The sequence below is a fragment of the Epinephelus moara genome, chromosome 14 (genome assembly GCF_006386435.1).
Source record: "Epinephelus moara isolate mb chromosome 14, YSFRI_EMoa_1.0, whole genome shotgun sequence".
Taxonomy (NCBI): domain Eukaryota; kingdom Metazoa; phylum Chordata; class Actinopteri; order Perciformes; family Serranidae; genus Epinephelus; species Epinephelus moara.
The window spans coordinates 5069357-5093025 of record NC_065519.1 but is presented as its reverse complement, the minus strand read 5'-3'; the positions used below and the strand labels follow the sequence as shown (position 1 = coordinate 5093025).

Below are 23669 nucleotides of genomic sequence, written 5' to 3'. Positions count from 1 at the left end.
GATAATCTTTGGTCTGAACTGGATTTAAAGGTCAAAGTCTCACCTGCCCCCAGGCGTACATGTTGTTGTGGGTCTGGGAGGGGTTCACTTTGGAGAGCAGGAAGCGAGCCTGGAAAACATCATCATCAAACATTATACTTCCTCTCTGTGTGTACATGTATTTATGTATTTCTACCATGAAACTTACATACACAACAATACACACAGTTTCACCTCTTTAATGATTAATAATTAATCTTACTTTTACTGCAGCATACAATCATGAAGTTTAATGTAGCTGCAGCACAAATTTTTCAATGAAAAAAGTCATAGCATAGTGTGTTGAAAACTTTCACTGTAAAAAGTCATAGTATAGTATGTCTGAAATTTTTACTGAAAAAAAAAAAAAAAAAGCCATATTATAGTATGTCGAAAATTTCAATTGAAAAAGTCATAGTATAGTATGTCGAAAGGTTCCAGTGAAAAGAGTCCTAGTATAGCATGTTGAAAAATTTCTGTAAAAATGAAGTCAAAGTATAGTATGTGGAAAAATTTCAGTGAAAATAGTCATATGGAAGTATGTCGAAGAATTTCAGTGAAAAAAGTCATAGTATAGTATGTAAAAAAATTTCGATTAAAAAAGTCATAGTATAGTATGTCGTAAAATTTCAGTAAAAATAGATAGTAAAGTATGTCGAAAAATTCCAGTGAAAAAAGTCATAGTATAGTATGTTGAAAATTTTCCGTGAAAAAAGTCATAGTATAGTATGTCGAAGAATGTAACTAAAAAAAGTTATAGTATAGTATGTCGTAAAATTTCAGTAAAAATAGATAGTATAGTATGTGGAAAAATTCCAGTAAAACCAAAAGTCATAGTATAATATGTGGAAAAATTTCACTGAAAATAGTCATATGGAAGTATGTCGAAGAATTTCAGTGAAAAAAGTCATAGTATAGTATGTCAAAAAATTTTGATTAAAAAAGTCATAGTATAGTATGTCGAAAAATTCCAGTGAAAAAAGTCATAGTATAGTATGTCGAAGAATGTAACTAAAAAAAGTTATAGTATAGTATGTCGTAAAATTTCAGTAAAAATAGATAGTATAGTATGTCGAAAAATTCCAGTAAAAAAAAAGTCATAGTATAGTATGTTGAAAATTTTCAGTGAAAAAAGTCATAGTATAGTATGTCGAAAAATGTAATTGAAAAAAGTCATAGTATAGTATGTTGAAAAATGTAACTAAAAAAAGTCATAGTATAGTATGTCGAAAAATTCCAGTAAAAAAAAAGTCATAGTATAGTATGTTGAAAATTTTCAGTGAAAAAAGTCATAGTATAGTATGTTGAAAATTTTCAGTGAAAAAAGTTATAGTATAGTATGTTGAAAATTTTCAGTGAAAAAAGTCATAGTATAGTATGTTGAAAATTTTCAGTGAAAAAAGTTATAGTATAGTATGTTGAAAAATTACAGTGAAAAAAGTCATAGTATAGTATGTCGAAACATTTCTCAAAAAATAAAAATAAAAAAATCAGTATAGTTAAGTCATAATTTTATATAAAATGTCATAGTATAGTATGTGCCAAAAAATGTATCGGAAAGTAATGGTATGTCATAAAAGTTTTAGAAAAGTTACAGTATAGTGTGCAAATTTTAAGACAAAGTTAACGGATATTTTCCAGAATTTTCATATCAAAAGTCAAAGTAAGTCAGAAATATTTTATATAAAAGGCCATAGTCAAGTATGTCATAAATGATAGTATGATAGTACCTCGTCTTCCTACCAAAATTCGAGAAGCTACCTCAGTCAATTAATTCAAAAGTAACCTCAAAACACCTCTCTTGGCATTAACCTTCAGTCTCACTTAGTCTGCCCTAAATACTAAACCTCAGTAAAGGAACTTATACCCATTCTATGTGCTCATTGTTATGTATAGATACTGTATGTTTTACATACTACTTGTGTTTTAACGTGTTGTCTCAATTTTTTGTTTTGCATATTTTGATACTCATTATTGTTTAATTTATGTATTCTACGTGTCAAATATTCCATTTGTAATGCTTTGTATGTAGTTAATATATAATATAAAGTATTACTATATGTGTAGCCCTTTGAGATATGCTTTGTGACTTTGGTCTGTAAAAAACTTTAACTTGACTTTGACATATAAAAGAATAAAGATGAATGTACCCATACATACAGTTGTGTGTGTGTGCATGTGTGTTAGCACCCCCACCTGGCTGCCTCCGTGCTCGGTGTCAATGTATCTAGGCATTGGGAAGCGAGTGTGCAGCAGCTCCTGAGCGTCGTCCACCGGAGCCTGAAGGAGGTGTTTGAAGTTCTCATACTCAGGCATTTCCTGGTAACCAGCCTTCCTCCACTGAGCTACAGTCTGACAGACAGAGAAGAGGGATTAATAACCAGCCTTCCTCCACTGTGCTACAGATAGCTGGTGTCAGAGAGATAGATGTGCTTTAGTCCCAAATTGGGAAATTCTTAATCGTCTGACAGAAAGAAACAAGAGATTCATAGGGTCACTTTATTTTGAAGGATCTTTTCACCAAACCCTTATTGTGAAGGACACTGTTTTTATACAAGAGCTATAATGTTAATCATTGATCTGACATTTATTAATGATGAGCGACATATGATGATGATTTACAAATGATGAATCACTGATACAAATGATATAAATGACCTGTGTGTGTGTGTGTGTGTGTGTACCTCTCCGTGGTAGATGAGGATCTGGAAGAAAGTGTCCATTAGTAGGATTCGGTCTGGCAGGATGCTGCTGCTGTCCAAAAGGACCGGCTGAAACACACAAACACATACAGGGGTGTAGAGGTGGATATACAGGTGTGATGGTGTGTTCAGGTGTATATATAGGGGGGTAAATACCTCAGGCGGTCCGTTAAATGAATAAGCGTAGAGCACTGGTTGGATCATGATGAGAGCCTGAGTCAGATCCTGTCTGTTGAACTGATGTCTGTAATATGAACTCTCATCTGGACTGTTGTTGAACACCTGCAGGAACGGAGAGCGCCGCAGGTGGAACATGAACTGGAAAAAAAACAGAATAATTTAACATCATCTTTTAGGTGTTACAGTTTGAACAGGTGATGTATTAATACATGTTCGGCAAGTGCAGTATACATCCAACCACTGTCATCCTAAAGCAGCAGATAGTGGTGTGTAAAGAGGGCAGAGGAGGAGCGTGCTGGTTTATTTTATTTATACAGAGAACAGTATTTTCCAATTTTGTATTAAGGCGATTTAAATAACTCACTCAAGATTTTTGTTTCAAAACGCCTTACAAGGGTCAGTTTAGCTCGTGGGGGGGAATTACCCCCAGATCCCCCTGGAGGGTTGGATCACAGAGGGTGTCGATTGAAAATGACGCCCTCCCATGTTCAATAGGTGATTAAGACCCTGCTGTATGTAGAATGTATGTGTGGCAGGTACAGCAGAGTATTATGGGATGTAAATCACCTGAGGGTAGAGGGAGAAGGTCTCAGAGAACCTGAAGGAGTTTGGATCGTCTTTGTGGTAATCTCCAAACTTCTGACACTGAACAGAAACAGATGGATTCAAGTTAAAATCATCATCCTGATTATTATTTATTATCATTATTATAATTATATTTTTATTTCTAACACACCAATCTGATGAGCTGTCTGTCCAACCATCGGAGGACATCAGGACCCTCCTCCGTCTCCGCCCGGTACACCGCCAACCTCGCCATCAAGATGGCCGCCGCCTCCTGATCAAATGACGCTGCGATGCTTTGAATTTGAGTCTGAGCATCTGCCCAGCTGGTAGAGGAGGGAGGAGGGAGGAGGATAAGGGGGAAGGAGAAAGGAAGGGGAGGAAATAAAAAGAGGAGAGGGTGGGAGGAGGTTTAGGATGAAAGAGGAGAGGGAGGAGATGAGAAGAAAGTGAAAATAGGAGAGGGGAGAAAGAAAAAGGAGATAATAAAAAAGTAGAGAAGGAAAGAGAGAATGAGAGGAGGAAAGAGGGAGGGAACGAAGAGGGGAAGGCAGAGACCAGAGAAGAAGAAATGAGTCTACAGTGTAGTTATTCTTGAATCATCATGTCTTCAAGCTTTCATTAGTATCAAAGTCATCAGGTGACAGTTTTCTGTACGTCCATGGGTACACTGCGAGCTGGAGCAGGAGCTGCTCACAGATCATCCAGCACACTGTGATTGGTGTTGTGTCATCATGGCTGTAATTATTATTACTATCATTATTAAAAATGAACCAATAAATGGATTAAAGTCACCGACTGGAGCAGGTGATGTTAAAATCACTCCACCTCCACTTCAGACAGAAATCAGGTCTGAATGGAGATCATGTGTTTATGTGTATATGAGTGTGTCTATAGGTGTGTACATAAGTGTGTATGAGTGTGTGTGTGTGTGACCGTACTTCCTGGCGGTGGTGGTGACTCTGATGCGTCTCTGTCCTGATGAGTGTTGGTACTGAGTGACAAACTGGATCGCTCCACGGCCGCCCTGAGGGATCGGAGCGTTGTGCTGCAACAACAAACAACAACAAACCAGTTGAACAGCTGGAAACATCCGGACTGCAGATCAATTAGCAATCAATAATTTGATCCTTCAACTGTGGTCAGGCTGTTTGCAGTCTGTGCACAGGTACTGGTGTTTTGTTTTCACATCCCACACACCTTGACTTAAATTTGACTGAAGCTTTATTTTAAGGTACTTGCACTTTCTGCATTCCACAACCCCAATGCCAAAAAAGTTGGGACACTGTGTAAAGCTTAAACAAAAAAAGAATGCAATAATAAATATAAAAAATTATAATAAAAAAAAATATTATAAAAAAATATATACAATGTACAAGGACGCAGTGTTGTTTGTACTGCCCCTCTGTGACTGTTCGGAAGTTCATCAGAGCGAAAGCCTGGGGGAAGAAAGTGTCTTTGTGACGGGTGGTTTTGGCGGACAGTGCTCTGTAGCGCCTACTGGAGGGGGGGAGTTTAAACAGATTGGGTCAGGGGTGTGAGGGGTCTCGACAGTTTCCTGTCCCTTGACCTGTACAGGTCCTCGATGGAGGGAAGATCAGTACCAATAATCAGATCCAAACCAGACGGTGATGGATGTGCAGAGAACAGACTGGATTATGGCTGTGTAGAACATGATCAGCAGTTCCTGAGGCAGGTTGAGCTTCCTGAGCTGTCGCAGGAAGTACAGCCTCTGCTGGGCCTTTTTCCGGACAGTGTCTATGTGGGAGGTCCACTTCAAGTCCTGAGAGATTGTGGTACCGAGAAACCTGAAGGTGTCCACAGTAGACACTGTGCTGTTGAGGATGGTGAGGCGGGGCAGTGTTGGGGGGGGCTTCTCCTGAGGTCCACTCTCATCTCCAAAGTCTGGTTCTGACCACACCAGAGGACCAGCTGCTCCCCCTCCTGTCTGTATACAGACTCATCACAGTCCCGGGTTAGACCGATGACCGTGGTGTTGTCCCCAAATTTTCACAGAAGGGTCCCCTGAGGTGCAGTCGTTGGTATACAGGGAGAAAAGCAGTGGGGAGAGGACACACCCCTGGGGGGCGCCAATGCTGATGGACCGGGAGCTGGATGTGATGTTCCCCAGCCTCACTCGCTGCCTCCTGTCAGTCAAGAAGCTGGTAATCCACTGACAGGTGGAGGCAGGCACCGTGAGCTGGATGAGCTTCTTGTGGAGTATTTCAAGGATGATGATGTTGAAAGCCAAGCTGAAGTCCACAAACAGGATCCTTGTGTAAGTCCCTGGGGAGTCGAGGTGGTGCAAAAAAATATCCACTCATTTTGAATTTGATGCCTGCAACACGTTCAAAAAAAGTTGGGACAAGGCCAGCAAAAGACTGAGGAAGTTGCTGAATGCTCACAAAACGCCTGTTTTGAACAATTCACAGGTAAACAGGTTAATTAGTAACAGGTGATAATATCATGACTGAGTATGAAAGCAGCTGGAAAGCAGCCACTTACGATTGTTGTGAAAAGAAAAGGTGATGTGACACGGTGGTAAACTCCTGTCCCAACCTTTTGGAACGTGTTGCAGGCATCAAATTCAGAATAAGTGTATACTCACAAAAAAAATCCACTATATCTTAATAAAAAAGGTTTCTTTGTGTAAAATATGACATAAATATTAAATATTATTTCATATCTAGGTCAATAAGGATTTGCAAATCATTGCATACTGTTTTTATTTCCACCTTTTTTGGAATAGGGCTCACACTTTGAGGCCAGGGAATTTTAACAAAATAAAGAAGGAATCAGTTTGTGTTGAAGCTGAACATTTAAAACCTTCATGAAGGATACGCTGCAGGACTGTCGTTAGACTGTGTTAGTTTAAGTGTATAATAAGACTACTTTAACTCATGATACTTTAAGGAAATTTGTCTTTATGTACAACTGTATTTATGTAAGCAACTACATCTTTTACTTGTAGTGGAGTATTTTTACATAGTGGTCGTCATACTTTTACTGACATGAAGAATTATTAGAATTATTATAAGAATACAGTGTAGCAACAGGTAAACATATGCATCAGTCACACCTGACGTCCACCCTGCACAGTTACACTGAATCTGAAATATAACGTTAAACAAACTGTAGGACAGATCACTGCTCTCTCTGATTGGCTGCTTTACACCTGGACGCAACCTAAGCTCCTCAGTGGTTTGAGTGGTTAAACAGCAGCAGGATGATGGTGATTACACACCTGCACACCTGTCATTACCTGCATCACACACACACACACACACACACACACACACACACACACAGGATATTGGATGTTGAGGTAGTGTTGACATTAAAGTCAGGTAATAACTTAGTGTGTGTATGTGTGTGTGTGTCCTCTCATCATCATCTCAGCAGGTGACCGACAGGTGCACCACAGCAACGCTGCCTCTGGAGACACACATGCAGACAGCAGGACACTCCTCGTGCAGTTTGTCCCACTTCAGCCTCAGAGCTGATCAGACTCTGATGGTCTCAGATCAGATTTAAACCACGTCTTCAAAGATCAAACTGATCCCTGATATTGATCACAGACTGGTTTTGGTTCATTTGACCTTTGCGCTGCTTCATTTGAGGAGGAAAAAGACTGAACTCTTTTTTTCTTTGGCACGTAGTCGCAGTTTGTGGACATCAGTTCGTGTTTCCACCTCGTTAAGATGAACAGTATGACTGATCAGTGTCGCTCAGCGCTCCGAACTCCACCCTGATTGTTCCAGGCTCATTGGAGAGTTTCAACGTGCAGAGCAGGTGGACTCATTCAGAGTCCTCCAGTGGAAACAAGTTGATGGATTTATAATAACATTTTACATCACACACACTCACTCAGTGTGTTCGGGATCAGTCAGCTCACCACTGTGACTCATCTAATTTAAACCGAGCGGATCATCTCTGGAGCCTGAGGTCCAACCAACCTGCTCTGTTTATATCAAAGTCGTCTGGTGTCTCAGGTCAGGACAACAACATGGAGGATGTGTGATGGCTCCACACAGCCAGAAAATTTGGAAACGGGACAGAGTCAAGGTGAAGCTGAGGTGGAAGCTGCAGTAAAGACAGGAGAACAGGGCTGTGCACGACGAGTCGAATCGGATTCATCTGTGCGATACAATTATTGGACTATTCATTCTTTTCTTCTATGCAGAGTTTGAGATTCTGAACGGGGTTACGCTGGATGTTTAATGTGACAGTGATACTCACATAATATAGTAAACAAGTTAACTGTGCTAACAACTCATTGGAAATGTGCTACAACATTTTTTTGCTGACACAAGAGATCAAACAAAAGCCAGAGACTGTCGTATTAAATTGCTGTGAGCTGTAAATTCACCACCGCTAAGCAGAGAGCAGAAGGTAACATTATCTCGGAGACTTATGTTGCAGAGCGTCTCTGGGTCTGCAGCTGCCTGTACCAAAGAGCAGTGTGAAAACAAGGAGTGCTCACTCTGCAGCTAAATCTGGGGAGAGAAACGCCCCGAGAACGTGGCACACTGACTGATGAAACAACAAAAAACGTGACTTCAACTGATAACTCGAATCTCTGACTTTAAGGGAGCAGCCCTGCAGTAGAAGCTGCAGTAAAGAGGGTTTGTGTTGCTGTTTTACTTTAATGGATGTCAGATGACAACATGACACACACTAAAAGGTCCTGGGTTGTGTTAAGGTTCAGTCGGTTCACCACAGTGACTCATCAGTATAACTCTGTGTGACTTTGTGGTACAGTCTGTTTATATCAGAGACTTCTGTCCAGGTCTGAACCTCAGACTGAACAACACCACGGAGGAGGTTTGGAGTCGTCAGTGTCTGGTTTCCGAGGACAATTAACCGATAAGTTAATCGTTGTTTTTTTGGGGAGCAAACAAGCAAATTGAAGACATTAACTTAGGGCTCTAGAAAATGTGACAGGCATTTTTTTTTTACTGTTTTCTGACATTTTGAAATGGTAAGTAAAAGAAAAGTGGACTATTCTGGGATATACTGTGACCTGAGAATCTTCACAAACTATTTACTGACGATTAATTGATTCAGTGCATGATCAGCTGATTCGTCAATGATGGAAGCCGCTGCTAATTGAAAAGATTAAGTTTGTTCTTTGATATCGTCCTGGAGGAGGCTGCGGTGAGACAACCTGCCAATCAAACCACTTTTTTCTGGACTTTTAATCTGAAAATCTGCGTTCAGACTGAGATGAGGATGAAGTCAATGTGCTGAGAGCAGAACTCCGAGACTTTGATCAGAGCAGCATCTCCCCCAGGTTCCTGCAGGTCCTCATGTAAAAGCGTCCATCTGAGGATGGCGGACGCTCTGAGGACGCTGTACGGCAGTCTGATGGTTCTGTTGGGCGTGGCCTCTGTCTGTGGGAACCTCCTCCTCTTGCTGGTGCTCCTCCTCAACAAGGAGCTCCGTACCGACACGCTTGGCCTCACCTTGAGCTTCGGCATCAGCGACTTGGCACTCGGACTCTCCACCATTCCCTTTGGGGCCTATAACAGCCTGGTCCAGCCCTCCTGCTGCCCCAGTGAGGGCGCCCTCTGTCAGGGCAGCGGCTTCATCTTCGTCCTCCTGCAGACCTCCTCCATCCACTCGCTAACCTGGGCCACTGTCGACAAGTTCACCGAGATCTGCTTCGCCCTCAGCTACCGCACCATCTGGACAGCCAGGCGGAGCAGGGTGGTGCTGGTCTTGATCTGGTTGTTCTGCCTGGTGAACGCGGCCCTGCCACTGCTGGGCTTCGGCAGCTACATTTACAGCGAGTCGCGGTTCCTCTGCTGCCCGAGCTTCACCCCTGAAAACAAGTGCTTTGTGGTGCTGTGGATGTTGGTGGGCATCGTGGTGCCAATCCTCACCATGTGCTCTCTGTATGGGTACATCGTGTACGTGGCTAGGAAACAGGCCAGGAGGGGAACGTTCATGTGCAACGACCTCCACTGCTACTACGTCCCTGCCAACAATTACCTGAGAAGCTCCATCGTGATGGTCACAACCTCAGGTGAGTTCATGCTTCACCCAGTTTGTCCGAATTCTTTTCAAACCAACAGAACTTTATTTTAAACTCTAGCAGTGATCACAAAGTGTCAAAAGATCCCACATATCAGGCAGAATTTTGGGTCAAAAGTCTTTAAAATTATGTTTAAAAGTTTCTTCTAATTGTAAATTAGCCGACAGCGGAAAAGAAGTGCAATTTGAATTCTTCTTCTTTCTGTCACCATATCAACGTTACATAGGTTATACGCAGCACTGAGGGACTGTCTCTGAGCTTCTCTCCCCAAAGTCAGTTCACCATCTGCCTGGTAGTGCGAGCTAACATAGCAGTAGCGGCTAACATCCAACAGCGAGAACTTTAAATGTCATTACAACCGTTAATAACTGTAATGTTCGCTCTGTGATACCAACAGTAAGCCCTGTTCCTGTGTATGTGTGTGCAAGTGGACTCTCACCAGCTGTTCCCCAGTGTAGAGCTCACACTCCTGCAGCAGTAATCTCATGACTAGTTCCCAATTTGGTCCAGCCAGGGCGTCCAGATTTCTCCTCAGTCATTGGTTCAAGGTCCACAGTTAAAAATATTCAGTGTCATACTTGCGTCAAGCTGGTTTGCTGTCTCTGTTAAGTAGCTGTCAGTTAGTCACTCACTCTACAGCAGAAAACAGTACTTCAAAATAAAAGCTCTGTGCTGAAATCCACTGTACTTCAAAATAAAGTGTGGTTTTTACAAACTTGACACATTCCCAGGTCACTTACAGTCCATCTAAAATGCACTCGCAACCCACTTTTGGACCACAACCCACCAGCTGGGAACCACTGTTCTATACTTTGAGCGAATACTGACGTCCAAACGAGTACTCAAGTACTCAAGTACCATGCCCATCCCTACTCATAACCTTAATATTTCTAAAATCTTGGTAAGTAGAGTTAGCGCTCGGAAAATGTACATTAAAGTGGGTCGCGGATCCATTCTGGATGGACCTGAAGTGACTTGCGAATGTGTCTATTTGTGTTTATTTAAAAAAAACAACAGTTTTTTTAGTACAGTGAAAATCTGGACCAGAACTTTTATTTTGAAGTGCCATTTCCTGCTGTAGAGTGGGTGAATATCAGACAGCTCCTTGACAGAGACAGCAAACTAGCTCAACGACATGGCCAAACACAAGTATGACACTGAATATTTTAAACTGTGGGACCTTGAACTAATGACTCTGGGAATCTGGGCTGGACCAGTTGGGAGCCACTGACTAAGTATATAGGAAATGTTTGTACCTATTATTTGAGTCTTTATTTGAATGCCAGCTTTAATGAAGAATTCACAGTAACCTGATAGCTCTGTAAATGCAGAGGACAAACAGTGTGATTATAAACATGTAGAGCAGGTTGTAAATGTCTGATTTATACTTTAATATAATCTGTCAAAAGATATCTGAGTGGTCGGTTAGCAAACATTGTTTAAATGAAGGTGTACTCATAAAACTCAGTACAGTAGAATCATGTGTGCATGTTGCCATGACAACAGGATGTCTAGGGTTAAATCCCGAGATGAGGATCAGCTTCTGTGTTTACTCTCATGACTCTCTGTCATTACTCTCATTAAGATGACACACAGTGATGATGTCATAAAAACAGGGAGGGTCAAAGGTCACCAACAGCAGCGCAGAAACCAGACTACAGTTTTATGTTCTGGCCGTCAGTTTGAATCATTTTAACTTTGTTCCTGAGAAATGAGGATTTTTCTGTCAGTGTGGTGAGTTGAGCAGAGCATAGTTTGCAGACTGCTTTTCTTTTGTCATCATCACTAAACTTACTAGAGAAGTGTTTCTCAAATGGTGTGCTGCAGCACACAGGTGTGCCGTGATGCCGCTCCAGGTGTACTGTGGGATTTTGGTATAACCACACATTATTATTGCAATATTTAGCTGGTTCTACAAAAAGTTATGACTGAATTTTCAGTTGACTGTATCAGTATATTGTGTGCACTAATTTCCGAATAAATTAACTTCTCTCTCTCAATACTGGACTCATTTCAAACATTCTTTTTCCCATTAGTCACTTAGACACAGACACATGGGATATTAGGGTTCAAGTTGAAAAACAGTGACTTAAACTTGACGTTTTCTGTCTGTTTCTCAGTGTGTTTGCTGGTGTGCTGGCTGCCCTTCATCTCAGTGTGTCTGTACGAGACATTCAGTGGTCGGCAGAGTTCAGCTGTGACCTCTGCCCTCTCTGCGTGGCTGGTCCTGACCAGCGCCGCCCTCAACCCCTGGATCACCTGTATGACACAGATGTAAGTAAGATTCTGCAAAGGCAAAGCTGATCGTGAATGTCCGACTGTATGATGGACTGAGCTGTGAAACGGCCGTAACACACATGAATGACTGACATGCGTTCATGTGTCTCCAGTAGGTACAGGGCAGCGGTGCGTCGGAGCGTCGGCAGGTTTATTCAGATGTGTCTATGTCCTGGGACGCCTCTGGTGTCCCGCCCCCAGAGCTCCACCCTCCACCTGGACACAACCAATCGCATCAGCACGACCACGACGACTACGGCAGCAACACGCCCACCGTCATCACCGAAAACACCAACACCACCATGATGACCACACATACACACCAGCTGTACCTGCAGAGACAAACTGTCACACTGCACCGTGGGAAATGGAGATCAGCCCTCCTCCTCCTTCTTCCTCCATCACATACAGAGTCCTCAAATTCAGAGAGACTTCAGACAAACGCTTCATCTGAAGCAGACTGAGGCCTGAGGTTTGATATTTGTGGTTGTGTGAACGTTGATGTCAGTAAATTGGTCCATGTGGTTTAAAGTGACACATCTCAACAGCTGCTGGATGTTTTGTCATTACATGTTGTACAGACATTCGTGGTCCCCGGAGGATGAAGCCTGCTGACTTTTCCTATGGCGCCAACATCAGGTTAAAGTATTCACTTTCACAAAAATTCAGTCCGTCCCAGGGCATCTCTAAAACTAAACACTGAAATCTCTCAGCCAAAAGTGGACTGAGGTTAAGCTGAAGCGGTTCATCGTCTGATGTCCCTGAGCCAGAACACACTCAAACATGAGAACAGTTTGTAAGCAACAGCAGGAGCGAGCAGGCGCTGCAGAGGAGAGGACAGCCTGAAATGTGGTTCTGGTTCTTCTCACAGCTAACGATGCAAAGTGTGAAGAGTTTCAGGAGAAAAAGAGCGTCTAATGTCCAGAGGGTCGGAGCTCTGGTTGTATAATAACCCATAACATAATGATAATAATAAATACTACTAATATATGTGGACTTCTGTGGGCTTGTTGCTTTTCTTGTGTGTCCGTCTATGTTCAGATTCCTCCTCTCAATCAGTAAACCCTCAATTCACAAAGGATGAAGAATAAAAACTAGAATTACCACCTCATGTTTGAACGCCTCCGCACACCAGACAAGTTGCACTTACAGTTACATTCAGGTCTGTGAAAATGTGGATGCTTCGCACACATCTTCCTCCGGCAGAACAAAATATTTATACAATCAGCACAGTTTCAAGATGGACACCCAAGATTAGAGTCACCAATTCAGTATCAGACCACGTCTCCTCTTCTGTTCCTGAGTTATAACAGTGAGACATTATGATGTCACAGTGACCTTGACCTTTAACCTTCGACCATCAAATTCTAGTCAGTTTATTCCTGAGTTCAAGTGGACATTTGTGCCAAATTTGAGGAAACTCATCTATAGCCTCCCAGAGACTCTGCGTTTACGACAAACAGATGCACGCAAAGTCACATTGAACTTTAAACTACGACCACCAAAATCAAATCAGTTCATCGTTGAGTCCAAATTGAAGAAATTCCCTCAAGGTGTTTTAAAGATATCGTGTTCACAAGAATGGGAGAGATGTACATACGGAGGGACGGACAGACAGACGGACAACCTGAAAACATAATGCCTCCAGCCACGACTATCGCTGGCAGGAGGCATAACAAGTAGAGGTCACTTGACTGTGAACGCAGCTATCACTCAACTACATCTGAAACTTTTCTAAGCTGTGATGATCAGTACAATCAATGGATCAGCAGCTTCAGACTGATCTGAGGTCAGCTGTTCCTACCTGGTTCACCACCTCGAAGTACAGAGCCAGCGTGGTGGTCGGATCCAAACCGCAGATCTTCCACTGACACGTTCCTCCTGTTCCGATCTCCTGTAACACACAAACACACACGGGGTTACTGCACAGGACTGTGTGCTACAGAGCACCACAGCATAATACTGCACAGTGCAGTGTACTCACGTTCTCAGAGACACAGGGTCCTTTAGCGTTCAGAGACACACACGGTCCGATGGCTCCAGATACTTTGATCTCTCTGGATGTCTGAAACACAGAGTGACATGTTTATCATCTATGTATTTATTCACCTGACTCGAGGGCGGGGCCTCCAGGTCACATGTGTATTAGTAGTAACAAAGAGCCTGTTTAGACCTGTCATTAACATGCATCCTGAGTGATCCAATCACAAGTGGACAGCGCTGAAAACAAGTGTAAACAACCACCAGGACATACTGTAATCTGATCCTTGAACCACTTTCTGAGGTGGTCTGATACACATATAGCCACATATGTTTTGGAGCGTAAACACTAACGCCTCCTGATGCTGCCCGACAAAGGTGTAACAGGAAAATATGTCATAAATGCAGAATGTAGTGCTTGTTTTGGTGACAGTGTATCAACGCTGTGTAACTTGCTCTTTTTACAATGAGGTAGTTGTTAGTTAGTTGTTGCACAACCATCCATCTTTTTGCCGTATAGAAGGAGACGGGTTGAATTCTGCTGACAGCGATGTCTCCAGCTGTACCGACACAAGTGTTAAGGTGACTATTGAGCATGCTAGCAAGCAACTAGTGAGAATGCAAACTGTGCGCTGGGCCCTCTGACCGTCTAGCATGAGTGATGTAGGCAGTACGGCAATCTGACCACAAGTGGTGAGCTGATTACGCATGATAGACACAGGTGTGAGCAGCGATAAGTCTCAGCTTTCCACCTGTGTTCGGGCACTGAAATGCATGATAACAGCAGGTCTAAACGGGCCCAAAGTGAAGCTGGTTGTGTTGTTAATGTGTAATTGCACCAGAGACTGACCAGTGCTGGATTTTCAAGACCAATTTGATATGTAACAGTAACAGTAAGTTGCCTGATCTCAAGTCGTAGTGGAACACTGTCTGTCAGAGACTCTGTTTGCAAATGAGCTCAGATCTTTGACTGTGTCGACTCTAAATCGGCTGACCTGACAGCTTGCTTTCGAGAGCCCAACACCCATTAACCAGTGACTAACTGGTTAATTTTAAAGAAAAAAAAAACACAAAATGAGATGAAATACAAGAGGCCTTTCCTTTTAATGCACTGCTCCATTGACTCATTGAGCTTTAGCACTGGCTAGCTGCATTCACATGTGGAAACATGGTGCCCACTGCCCACCCTCTGGTCTCCACTGGTTAGCTAATGTTAGCCTTGGTTGCTCTACAGTGTGCAGCAGCTGGGTCAGGTGGGAGCTAGCTAGTGGCACCAATCATTTGTGAATTACAGCTGTGAACACCGTCCTGCCACCATGACAGTGCGGGTGTGCCGACCCTCCAGTCTCCCTGAAGGTTGCCCTGGTGAGTAAAAAGCTTCATTTTAAGCCAAAAAACCTCTTTAGCGTTGTTAACTATGTTAGCACCAGTAGCTGCTAAAGGTGCTAACATAGCTGCTTAGTCATCGAGGTGATCTGTGAGAAGACCGGAGGGTGGGAACAATATTTCCATAGCAACGCTGTTGGGTTGCGATGCCGTTTTGAGCAATACTTGCAGAATGACCAGCACCGCTACCTAGCTCCCGCCACATCCAGGTTGCGTGCAGTGCAGTGAAACTGAAGAGCACCAAAATTAACCTATTGACCCTCATGTGTAACTGTTTAAAAATTTTATCAGAGGTTAACCACTGACATCACTAGTTCATACCTTGACCTCCAGCGCGGCAGCGAAGGCCATCTTGAAGGATCCCTGGACGTCTTTGGTGAAAACTCTCTGGAAGGTTTGTTTGAAGAGAGACGTGTTGAAGGAGTCGGCCATCACCATGTAACCTCTGCAGAGCACAACATACACACTGTTTAAGCCTTTACAGGTGATGAGAGGACAGAGTAACGTCAACAAACTCCCAATGTGAGTCCCAATGTGTGATCAGTTTATCCAGATAAAGCCTGTCTGGAAATTTGTGCGAATGTTTTGGGAGCAGTGAAGAGCCACTGGCTGTGAGAGAGCAACCGGGTTGTGGAACAACATGTTTTTTTATGATTTAAGTGTAAAAACTGAGCAACTGGTTTCTGCTTTACATAACGGTTAACATATCAGCTGACGACTGTCTGTGAGTGTGTGTGTGGGTGTGTGTGTGTGTGTGTGTGTGTGTGTGTACCCGGTATAGTTGGCGCAGCACTTCATCTCCAGCAGGCCGGTCTGATCAAGAGCACAGGCGTAGATGTCGATAATGTGGCCGTTAGTGGACGCTCTGTTAGCTAGAGACTCATAGTGCTACACCACACACACACACACACACACATACACACACGATGAAATCAATATCAGACTCAGCTTTATTGGCCAAACGCTGTGTGTGAACACCAATGAGAAATTCCACTTTTTGTACAGACTGGATGGTTATGAACACAAAGAGGAAGAATATATAGAATGAAACTTGAATATATTAAATGAAAGTTTGAATAAATTGAATAAACGTCTAAATATAATGAATGAAAGTCTGAATAAATTGAATGAAAATCAGAATATATTAAGTAAAAGTCTGAATATATTGACAGAAAATTAGAATATATTAAATGAAAGGCTGAATATATTGAATAAACGTCTAAATATAATGAATGAAAGTTGGAATAAATTGAATGAAAATCAGAATATATGAAGTGAAAGTCTGAATATATTGACTGAAAGTTTGAATACATTGAATAAACGTCTAAATATAATGAATGAAAGTTGGAATAAATTGAATGAAAATCAGAATATATTAAGTGAAAGTCTGAATATATTGACTGAAAATTAGAATATATCGAATGAAACTTTGAATATATTGAACAACAGTCAGAATATATTGGATGTAACTGCAAGTCTGCAATATGCAGATATTTATGAAAAAAAGCCAATGTTGTGTTTATTGTAAAAAAAAAAAATAGTACAAATAAATAAATGGTGGATGAACAAACATGGACTGGGTGATTATGCGCGTGTTTATATGTTTATATACACTGTTCAGGATTCATACTGACAGTATGTGACCCCAGCTCATCCTCTAACCGCTCACTATACAAACACAGATGATACTTTAAAAACTTAATCAGCATTATTCTTCACTTACCTTGGTGGCTTTCTTCATGAACTTGGCGTTGTCCTTCTCGAGGTCGTGCCAGGACCTGATTGGGGTCTTTAGTTCATCCCCCACCACCATGCCGGGGCCTTGCGTGGCTGGGCCTCCGATGAAGGTCATGATCCGAGCGCCCGTGTTCGGGAAGGTGCACTGTGAGTAAAAGACACAGATTCTGTGTGACATGATGCCGACGTGTCACCGCTGCTGAATTAACACCTGCCTGCCCCCCCTCACCTCCAGCAGGCCCACAGCAATGGACATGGCAACGCCCAGCGAGCGCAGTGGTCTCTTTCCCTGAGTGACGGGCCAGGGGTCGCGCTGCAGCTCCCCCAGCAGGTCAGTCAGGTTCATGTCGATCTTCTGCACCGGCTGCAGGAACCTAAAGAAAACATATTTCAAAATACTGCCTGCTGACACCCAGAAACACACTTCACACCCTGAGTGACGCCACAAATACAAACTGTACTGCCTGAAACACAAGGGTCCTCACAAATGTGCGTGTGTGTGTTTACCTGTTGGACAGAGGCTGTTGGGCAGGTTGAGGTCCTCGTCCCTGAGTGGCTGAAGGTTTGGTCAGACCGAGCATCTCCTGCAAAGCCACAAACAATGCACACCTAGTTAGTTAGCGCTGTTTGCTAACACCAGAGACAGACAGGTAAACCTGGAGCATGGGGCACATCTTAGACTGCTGCCACCAACACACAGACCCTGACAGGTGGATGTTTAGAAGATTGACCAGCTATTGTATCTGTGAGGACCAGCAGCGACCCGTTGGTCTGGTCCCAGTGTGAGTTAGGTACCTGGAGCTGCTTGGCGTTCAGGTCCTTGGTGCCCCTGAAGACGTAGCTCTTGGAAATCCCCTCACAGCCCAGCTCGTGAACCTGAACCATGCGGCCGAAGGTGATGAGTCCGACCAGTGCAGTGGGAGGCAGCAGAGACAGGGACATCTGCAGGGACTCCTTCAGAGCCTGCAGGTCCTCGTCCTCCATACAGGTGTCCACCACGTACAGGAAGACCAGTGGCATCTGAGGGCCTCGCTAAGGACAGAGACCATATCTGGTTATACACCTGACAATATACTGTGTGTGTGTGTGTGTGTGTGTGTGTGTGTGTGTGTGTGTGTCAGTCTTACCTGGACCACATACTCGATGGTGGAGAACTGAGGCAGCAGCTCAGCTGGTTGGTTCACCTCAGAGATTCCAGCGTAAGATGGAGGAAACTGCAACAGAACAAAGTGTCACGCTGTGAGTGTGTGTGTGTGTGTGTGTGTGTGTGTGTGTGTGTGTGTGTGTGTGTGTGCTCCTCTTCTATGTTTGTGAGGACATTTAAGTGTGTTTATACCGAACCTGGTTCCTCTGGTAGCAGAAGTTACAGGCCCACAGCTTGGCTCTGTAGTCCACCTGACTGGAACACACAGACAGGTACATGTTAGAGGGATGTATGTTAAATGGATATATTTCAGATGAGTGCATGTTAGAAGAGTGCATGTTAGAAGAGCGCATGTTAGAGTACATGTTAGAAGAGTACATGTTAGAAGAGTCAGAGTGCATGCTAGAGTGCATGTTAGAAGAGCACATGTTAGAAGAGTACATGTAAGAAGAGTACATGTTAGAAGAGTGCATGTTAGAAGAGTACATGTTAGAAGAGTGCATGTAAGAAGAGTACATGTTAGAAGAGTGCATGTTAGAAGAGTGCATGTAAGAAGAGTACATGTTAGAAGAGTGCATGTTAGAAGAGTACATGTTAGAAGAGTACATGTTAGAAGAGCACATGTAAGAAGAGTCAGAGTGCATGCTAGAGTGCATGTTAGAAGAGTGCATGTTAGAAGAGTCAGAGTGCATGCTAGAGTGCATGTTAGAAGAGCACATGTTAGAAGAGTACATGTAAGAAGAGTACATGTTAGGAGAGTGCATGTTAGAAGAGCACATGTTAGAAGAGTCAGAGTGCATGCTAGAGTGCATGTTAGAAGAGTGCATGTTAGAAGAGTCAGAGTGCATGCTAGAGTGCATGTTAGAAGAGCACATGTTAGAAGATTACATGTAAGAAGAGTACATGTTAGAAGAGTGCATGTTAGAAGAGCACATGTAAGAAGAGTACATGTTAGAAGAGTGCATGTAAGAAGAGTACATGTTAGAAGAGTGCATGTAAGAAGAGTACATGTTAGAAGAGTGCATGTTAGAAGAGTGCAAGTTAGAAGAGTACATGTAAGAAGAGTGCAAGTTAGAAGAGTACATGTTAGAAGAGTACATGTTAGAAGAGTACATGTTAGAAGAGTACATGTAAGAAGAGTACATGTTAGAAGAGTGCATGTTAGAAGAGTACATGTAAGAAGAGTGCAAGTTAGAAGAGTGCATGTTAGAAGAGTGCATGTTAGAAGAGTACATGTTAGAAGGGTGCATGTTAGAAGAGTACATGTTAGAAGAGTACATGTTAGAAGGGTGCATGTTAGAAGAGTACATGTTAGAAGGGTGCATGTTAGAAGAGTACATGTTAGAAGGGTGCATGTTAGAAGAGTGCATGTTAGAGTACATGTTAGAAGAGTGCATGTTAGAGTACATGTTAGAAGGGTGCATGTTAGAGTACATGTTAGAAGAGTGCATGTTAGAGTACGTGTTAGAAGGATGCATGTTAGAGTACATGTTAGAAGAGTGCATGACTTCACAGAGCTACACTAAATGTGTGCGGTGACCTCTGACCCTGGACTGTGACCCCCCCATCTGGTAGGCTAGGGCTGTATCTACTTTTTTTATACCGTCATACTGACATTTCACCGAGGTTTATGACGGTAATTGTGTTTTGTTTTTAAAAAAGGATGCTGAGCTGCTGGTGATAGAAGTCATTGTTGCCATGGTTACAGTGGTTTATCGTTGCACCGGTAACCCTCCGCCCCTAATCCCCATCACCCGCAGTAGCTATCTTTCACTGCTCAGCTGCCTGTTCCGACAGTAGAGACTGACCTCTGGTGGCCAGTGATGTGCACTACATACAGTACACCTCAACAACAGCCTCTCAGAAATATGAGCATCTGTATTTTTGACGGTATTAAAAATCATACCGTCACGATTTCTATATACCCTGGTATACTTGGATACCGCTAGAGCCTACCGTCTGTGATCTCTGACTGTGATGTCACACGAGTGATTGGTGATGCTTACCACAGTGGGTTGAGCACAGCGCGGCAGGTGGCACGGCTGCAGAGAACCGGTTCGTACTGAATGGGCGGCAGGTCGGGCCGTTCCTTCAGCGGGGTGAACAGGGCTGAAACGGGGACCACCATCCGGGTAGCCTCCAGTCTGCTGGACGGCCAGACGTTCCAGCTGAAGCGCACGCCGTCTCGCTCCTCGTTTGAAGCGATGTACTCTGGGAAAGTCGCCATGGCAATGCAGGCTGATGGGAGGGGTCAGACACACTGTCAGGTAAAAGCTGTGGGGAGGGAGAGGAAACAACATCAGTGTACTGCAGTACTGCTAAGTTTACAGTAGTACCACTAACCATACTGTAGTACTAATAACTGCAGTACTACTAACTATACTGCAGTACTGCCAACTGTAGTACTACTATACTGCAGTACTGCTAACTGTAGTACTACTAACTACACTGCAGTACTACTAACTATACTACAGTACTACTAACTATACTGTAGTACTACTAACTACACTGCAGTACTAACTATACTGCAGTACTACTAACTATACTGTAGTACTACTAACTATACTGTAGTACTACTAACTACACAGCAGTACTACTAACTACACGGCAGTACTACTAACTATACTGTAGAACTACTAATTACTACTAACTATCCTGTAGTACTGCCAAGTGTAGTACTGCTATACTGCAGTACTGCCAACTGTAGTACTACTAACTACACTGCAGTATTACTAACTTTAAAACTTTACTGCAGTACTACTAACTTTACAGTAGCACTGCTAACTATACTGTAGTACTACTAACTATACTGCAGTACTACTAACTATACTGTAGTACTACTAACTTTACAGTAGCACTGCTAACTATACTGTAGTACTACTAACTACACTGCAGTACTACTAACTATACTGGAGTACTACTAACTACACTGCAGTACTACTAACTTTAAAACTTTACTGCAGTACTACTAACTTTACAGTAGCACTGCTAACTATACTGGAGTACTACTAACTACATGCAGTACTACTAACTTTAAAACTTAACTGCAGTACTACTAACTTTACAGTAGCACTGCTAACTATACTGGAGTACTACTAACTACATGCAGTACTACTAACTTTAAAACTTAACTGCAGTACTACTAACTTTACAGTAGCACTGCTAACTATACTGGAGTACTACTAACTACATGCAGTACTACTAACTTTAAAACTTAACTGCAGTACTACTAACTTTACAGTAGCACTGCTAACTATACTGTAGTACTACTAACTATACTGTAGTACTACTAACTTTAAAACTTTACTGCAGTACTACTAACTTTACAGTAGCACTGCTAACTATACTGCAGTACTACTAACTATACTGTAGTACTACTAACTTTAAAACTTTACTGCAGTACTACTAACTTTACAGTAGCACTGCTAACTATACTGTAGTACTACTAACTATACTGCAGTACTACTAACTTTAAAACTTTACTGCAGTACTACTAACTTTAAAACTTTACAGTAGTACTACTAACTATACTACAGTACTACTAACTTTAAACTTTACTGCAGCACTACTGACTTCACAATAGTAGTACTAATATTACTGTAGTACTACTAATAGTGCAATACTACTAATGTCCTGCAGTAGTGAACCCTATACATGGTAACGACCCTCTCAGTCAGGACAAACTCAGTTGAGTCAGTAACGTTGTTGGTTTTTTACTTTAATTTAGAAATTGAACAATTAACTGAATAATTGATTAATCAGTGAAATATAGTCTTAAATAGTTTTTCTTAACTCTACCGCTCCGCTAAATAATAATTAGTTGCAGCCCTGCTGTACTTGTGCTGTGTACAGTACTTGAGTAAATGTACTTAGTTAAATTCCACCGCTGTTTTTGGACAATCCTGAAATTCCTCTACCACCGCCCCACCCACCTCAGAGATCACCCACCTGAGAGGCCACCACCACACTCTGTACCATTTTATGTATTTAAGTATTTAAAGACAGGAATCACCTATCATTATCCAGCTTTCAGACAGTAGTACTGCAGTAAACATTAAAGTATTTCCCTCTGAAATGTAGAAAAATCAAGTTCAAAGCTGCAGAAAATGGAAACACTACATGTAGAAATACAGTTAAACTACAGTACTGCAGTAAGTGTACCTGCGCCACTGCTGTCTAACACTGTAATAAAGACACTATCAGGTAATCAATCATGCCTGATGATCAATCAGAGCAGATGACAGTTAATATGTAACTCTGATATTTAAAGTCCAGTCTATCAGTCTGAATATAAAAGATGCTGCGACAGAAACCAGGCTGACGTCAGTGAGTACCTGTGTGACGCGTCCAGGTAGAGAAACTGAGTGTCAGTGTCACACCTGAATATGAATATGTTCACTCACACAGAAATAAAATAAAACTGTTTATAATCTGCAGAGTTGAGTTCAGTCCAGTTAGCCTCAGGGCTAACCGCTAACAGCAGCTGACTGAGCAGGTAAACAGCAGCGTCATGAAAAGGTGACGTGCTCGGGGTGACCACACAGGTGACCTGACGGGGTCCAGGTGAGACTGGAGGTCTGTCAGGTCCAGGTGTGTCTCTGTATGAAGGTAAATCAGTCACTCACCGCCGCTCTGCTGCCGCCGCCGCCGCCGCTCCTCTCTACTGACAACGAAGCAAAACAACATGGCGGCGGCCCGGCGCCACGTCAAGACACAGATAGGAGAAACAGAAGGAGGTCTCACTCTGGGCGACATTCAGGAACCACATTCACCAATACTAAGACAGAGAGGAGTCACAAGTGCTATATCGTAGGCAACTGGACGTGCTTCTTAAGATCAGAAAAAACAACAAAAAAACATTTATATATATTGCTATAATAAACATATTATGATTTATATATATAATATATATACATTTTTACATTTTCAATGTAAATGAATAGAACGAAATTCAATGCACAAAAGAAAACAGAACTCATTTAAAAGTAATAAATAATAAAGGTTAAAGGATAAAGTATCATTCATTCCTACTCTAAACACACACACACACACACACACACATATGCACATACAAGCAGTGCCAACATATGCCGTGAACACGAATAAGTTAAAATTATTTGCACATAAAATAAAGAAATAAATAAATAAAATCACTGCACACGGTGTAAGTATAAACAGCAAATATTACTGGTAGTAGTAATGGCTGTAAAGGTCCACAGACAGAGGGTGTCGTGTGTCAAAGCCCTCTGAAGCAACAAAAAAAAAGATTGATGATTTGATTAGTGTATATAAATGATAAAATGTGCCATGTAAAAAAAAATAAAAAAAACCCCACATGTATATATTTATCTTTCATAGTTTCTATTGTTATTATGTTATTTTATGTGCTTGTAACTACATATTTATTTTATTTTTACCTTCCTCTGTGTACCTGTACCTGTACAACTCAAAGTACACATCAAATAAAATTTCTCCAAACACGTTTCTTGTTATTTTAGGTAGTTATTATCACGCTAATGTATGTTCAAGTGTCCATTTCCCCCGATAAGTTGGTTTTAATTCGTTATTTGATTCTATAAACACAGTCTGACCATCTCGAGCTTTTATTTTGGTACTTCTAGTGACCGGCAGTGTGAATTTGCAT

The 23669-nt window shown here is 42.2% G+C and overlaps 2 protein-coding genes across 2 annotated transcripts; one reads left to right on the top strand and one right to left on the bottom strand.

The window, feature by feature from the left end:
• Positions 1–22733, bottom strand: sec23a (Sec23 homolog A, coat complex II component). The gene is made up of 19 exons (XM_050062481.1): positions 22651–22733; positions 20032–20299; positions 18223–18280; positions 18009–18095; positions 17677–17913; positions 17389–17465; positions 17111–17255; positions 16868–17026; positions 15917–16032; positions 15466–15589; positions 13763–13843; positions 13583–13672; positions 4406–4512; positions 3637–3790; positions 3468–3545; positions 2877–3038; positions 2703–2789; positions 2215–2370; positions 1–109 (listed from the first exon to the last, which is right to left on the bottom strand). Exons 2-19 carry the CDS (start codon positions 20250–20252, stop codon positions 32–34), a joined length of 2217 nt encoding a protein of 738 aa, XP_049918438.1. The 5' UTR covers positions 20253–20299; positions 22651–22733; the 3' UTR covers positions 1–31.
• Positions 8499–12290, top strand: LOC126401308 (histamine H2 receptor). The gene is made up of 2 exons (XM_050062482.1): positions 8499–9492; positions 11622–12290. The coding sequence occupies exons 1-2, from the start codon at positions 8796–8798 to the stop codon at positions 11777–11779; spliced, it is 855 nt and encodes a 284-aa protein (XP_049918439.1). The 5' UTR covers positions 8499–8795; the 3' UTR covers positions 11780–12290.
• Positions 22734–23669: the final 936 nt, after the last annotated feature.

Coding starts and splice junctions, on each gene's coding strand:
- LOC126401308 (XM_050062482.1), top strand. CDS start 8,796: ATGGCGGACGCTCTGAGGACGCTGTACGGCAGTCTGATGGTTCTGTTG. Junction 9,493..11,621: donor CGTGATGGTCACAACCTCAG/GTGAGTTCATGC, acceptor TCTGTTTCTCAG/TGTGTTTGCTGGTGTGCTGG.
- sec23a (XM_050062481.1), bottom strand. CDS start 20,252: ATGGCGACTTTCCCAGAGTACATCGCTTCAAACGAGGAGCGAGACGGC. Junction 17,256..17,388: donor CAACAGCCTCTGTCCAACAG/GTAAACACACAC, acceptor TGTTTTCTTTAG/GTTCCTGCAGCCGGTGCAGA. Junction 2,371..2,702: donor TCCTCATCTACCACGGAGAG/GTACACACACAC, acceptor TCTGTCTGTCAG/ACTGTAGCTCAGTGGAGGAA.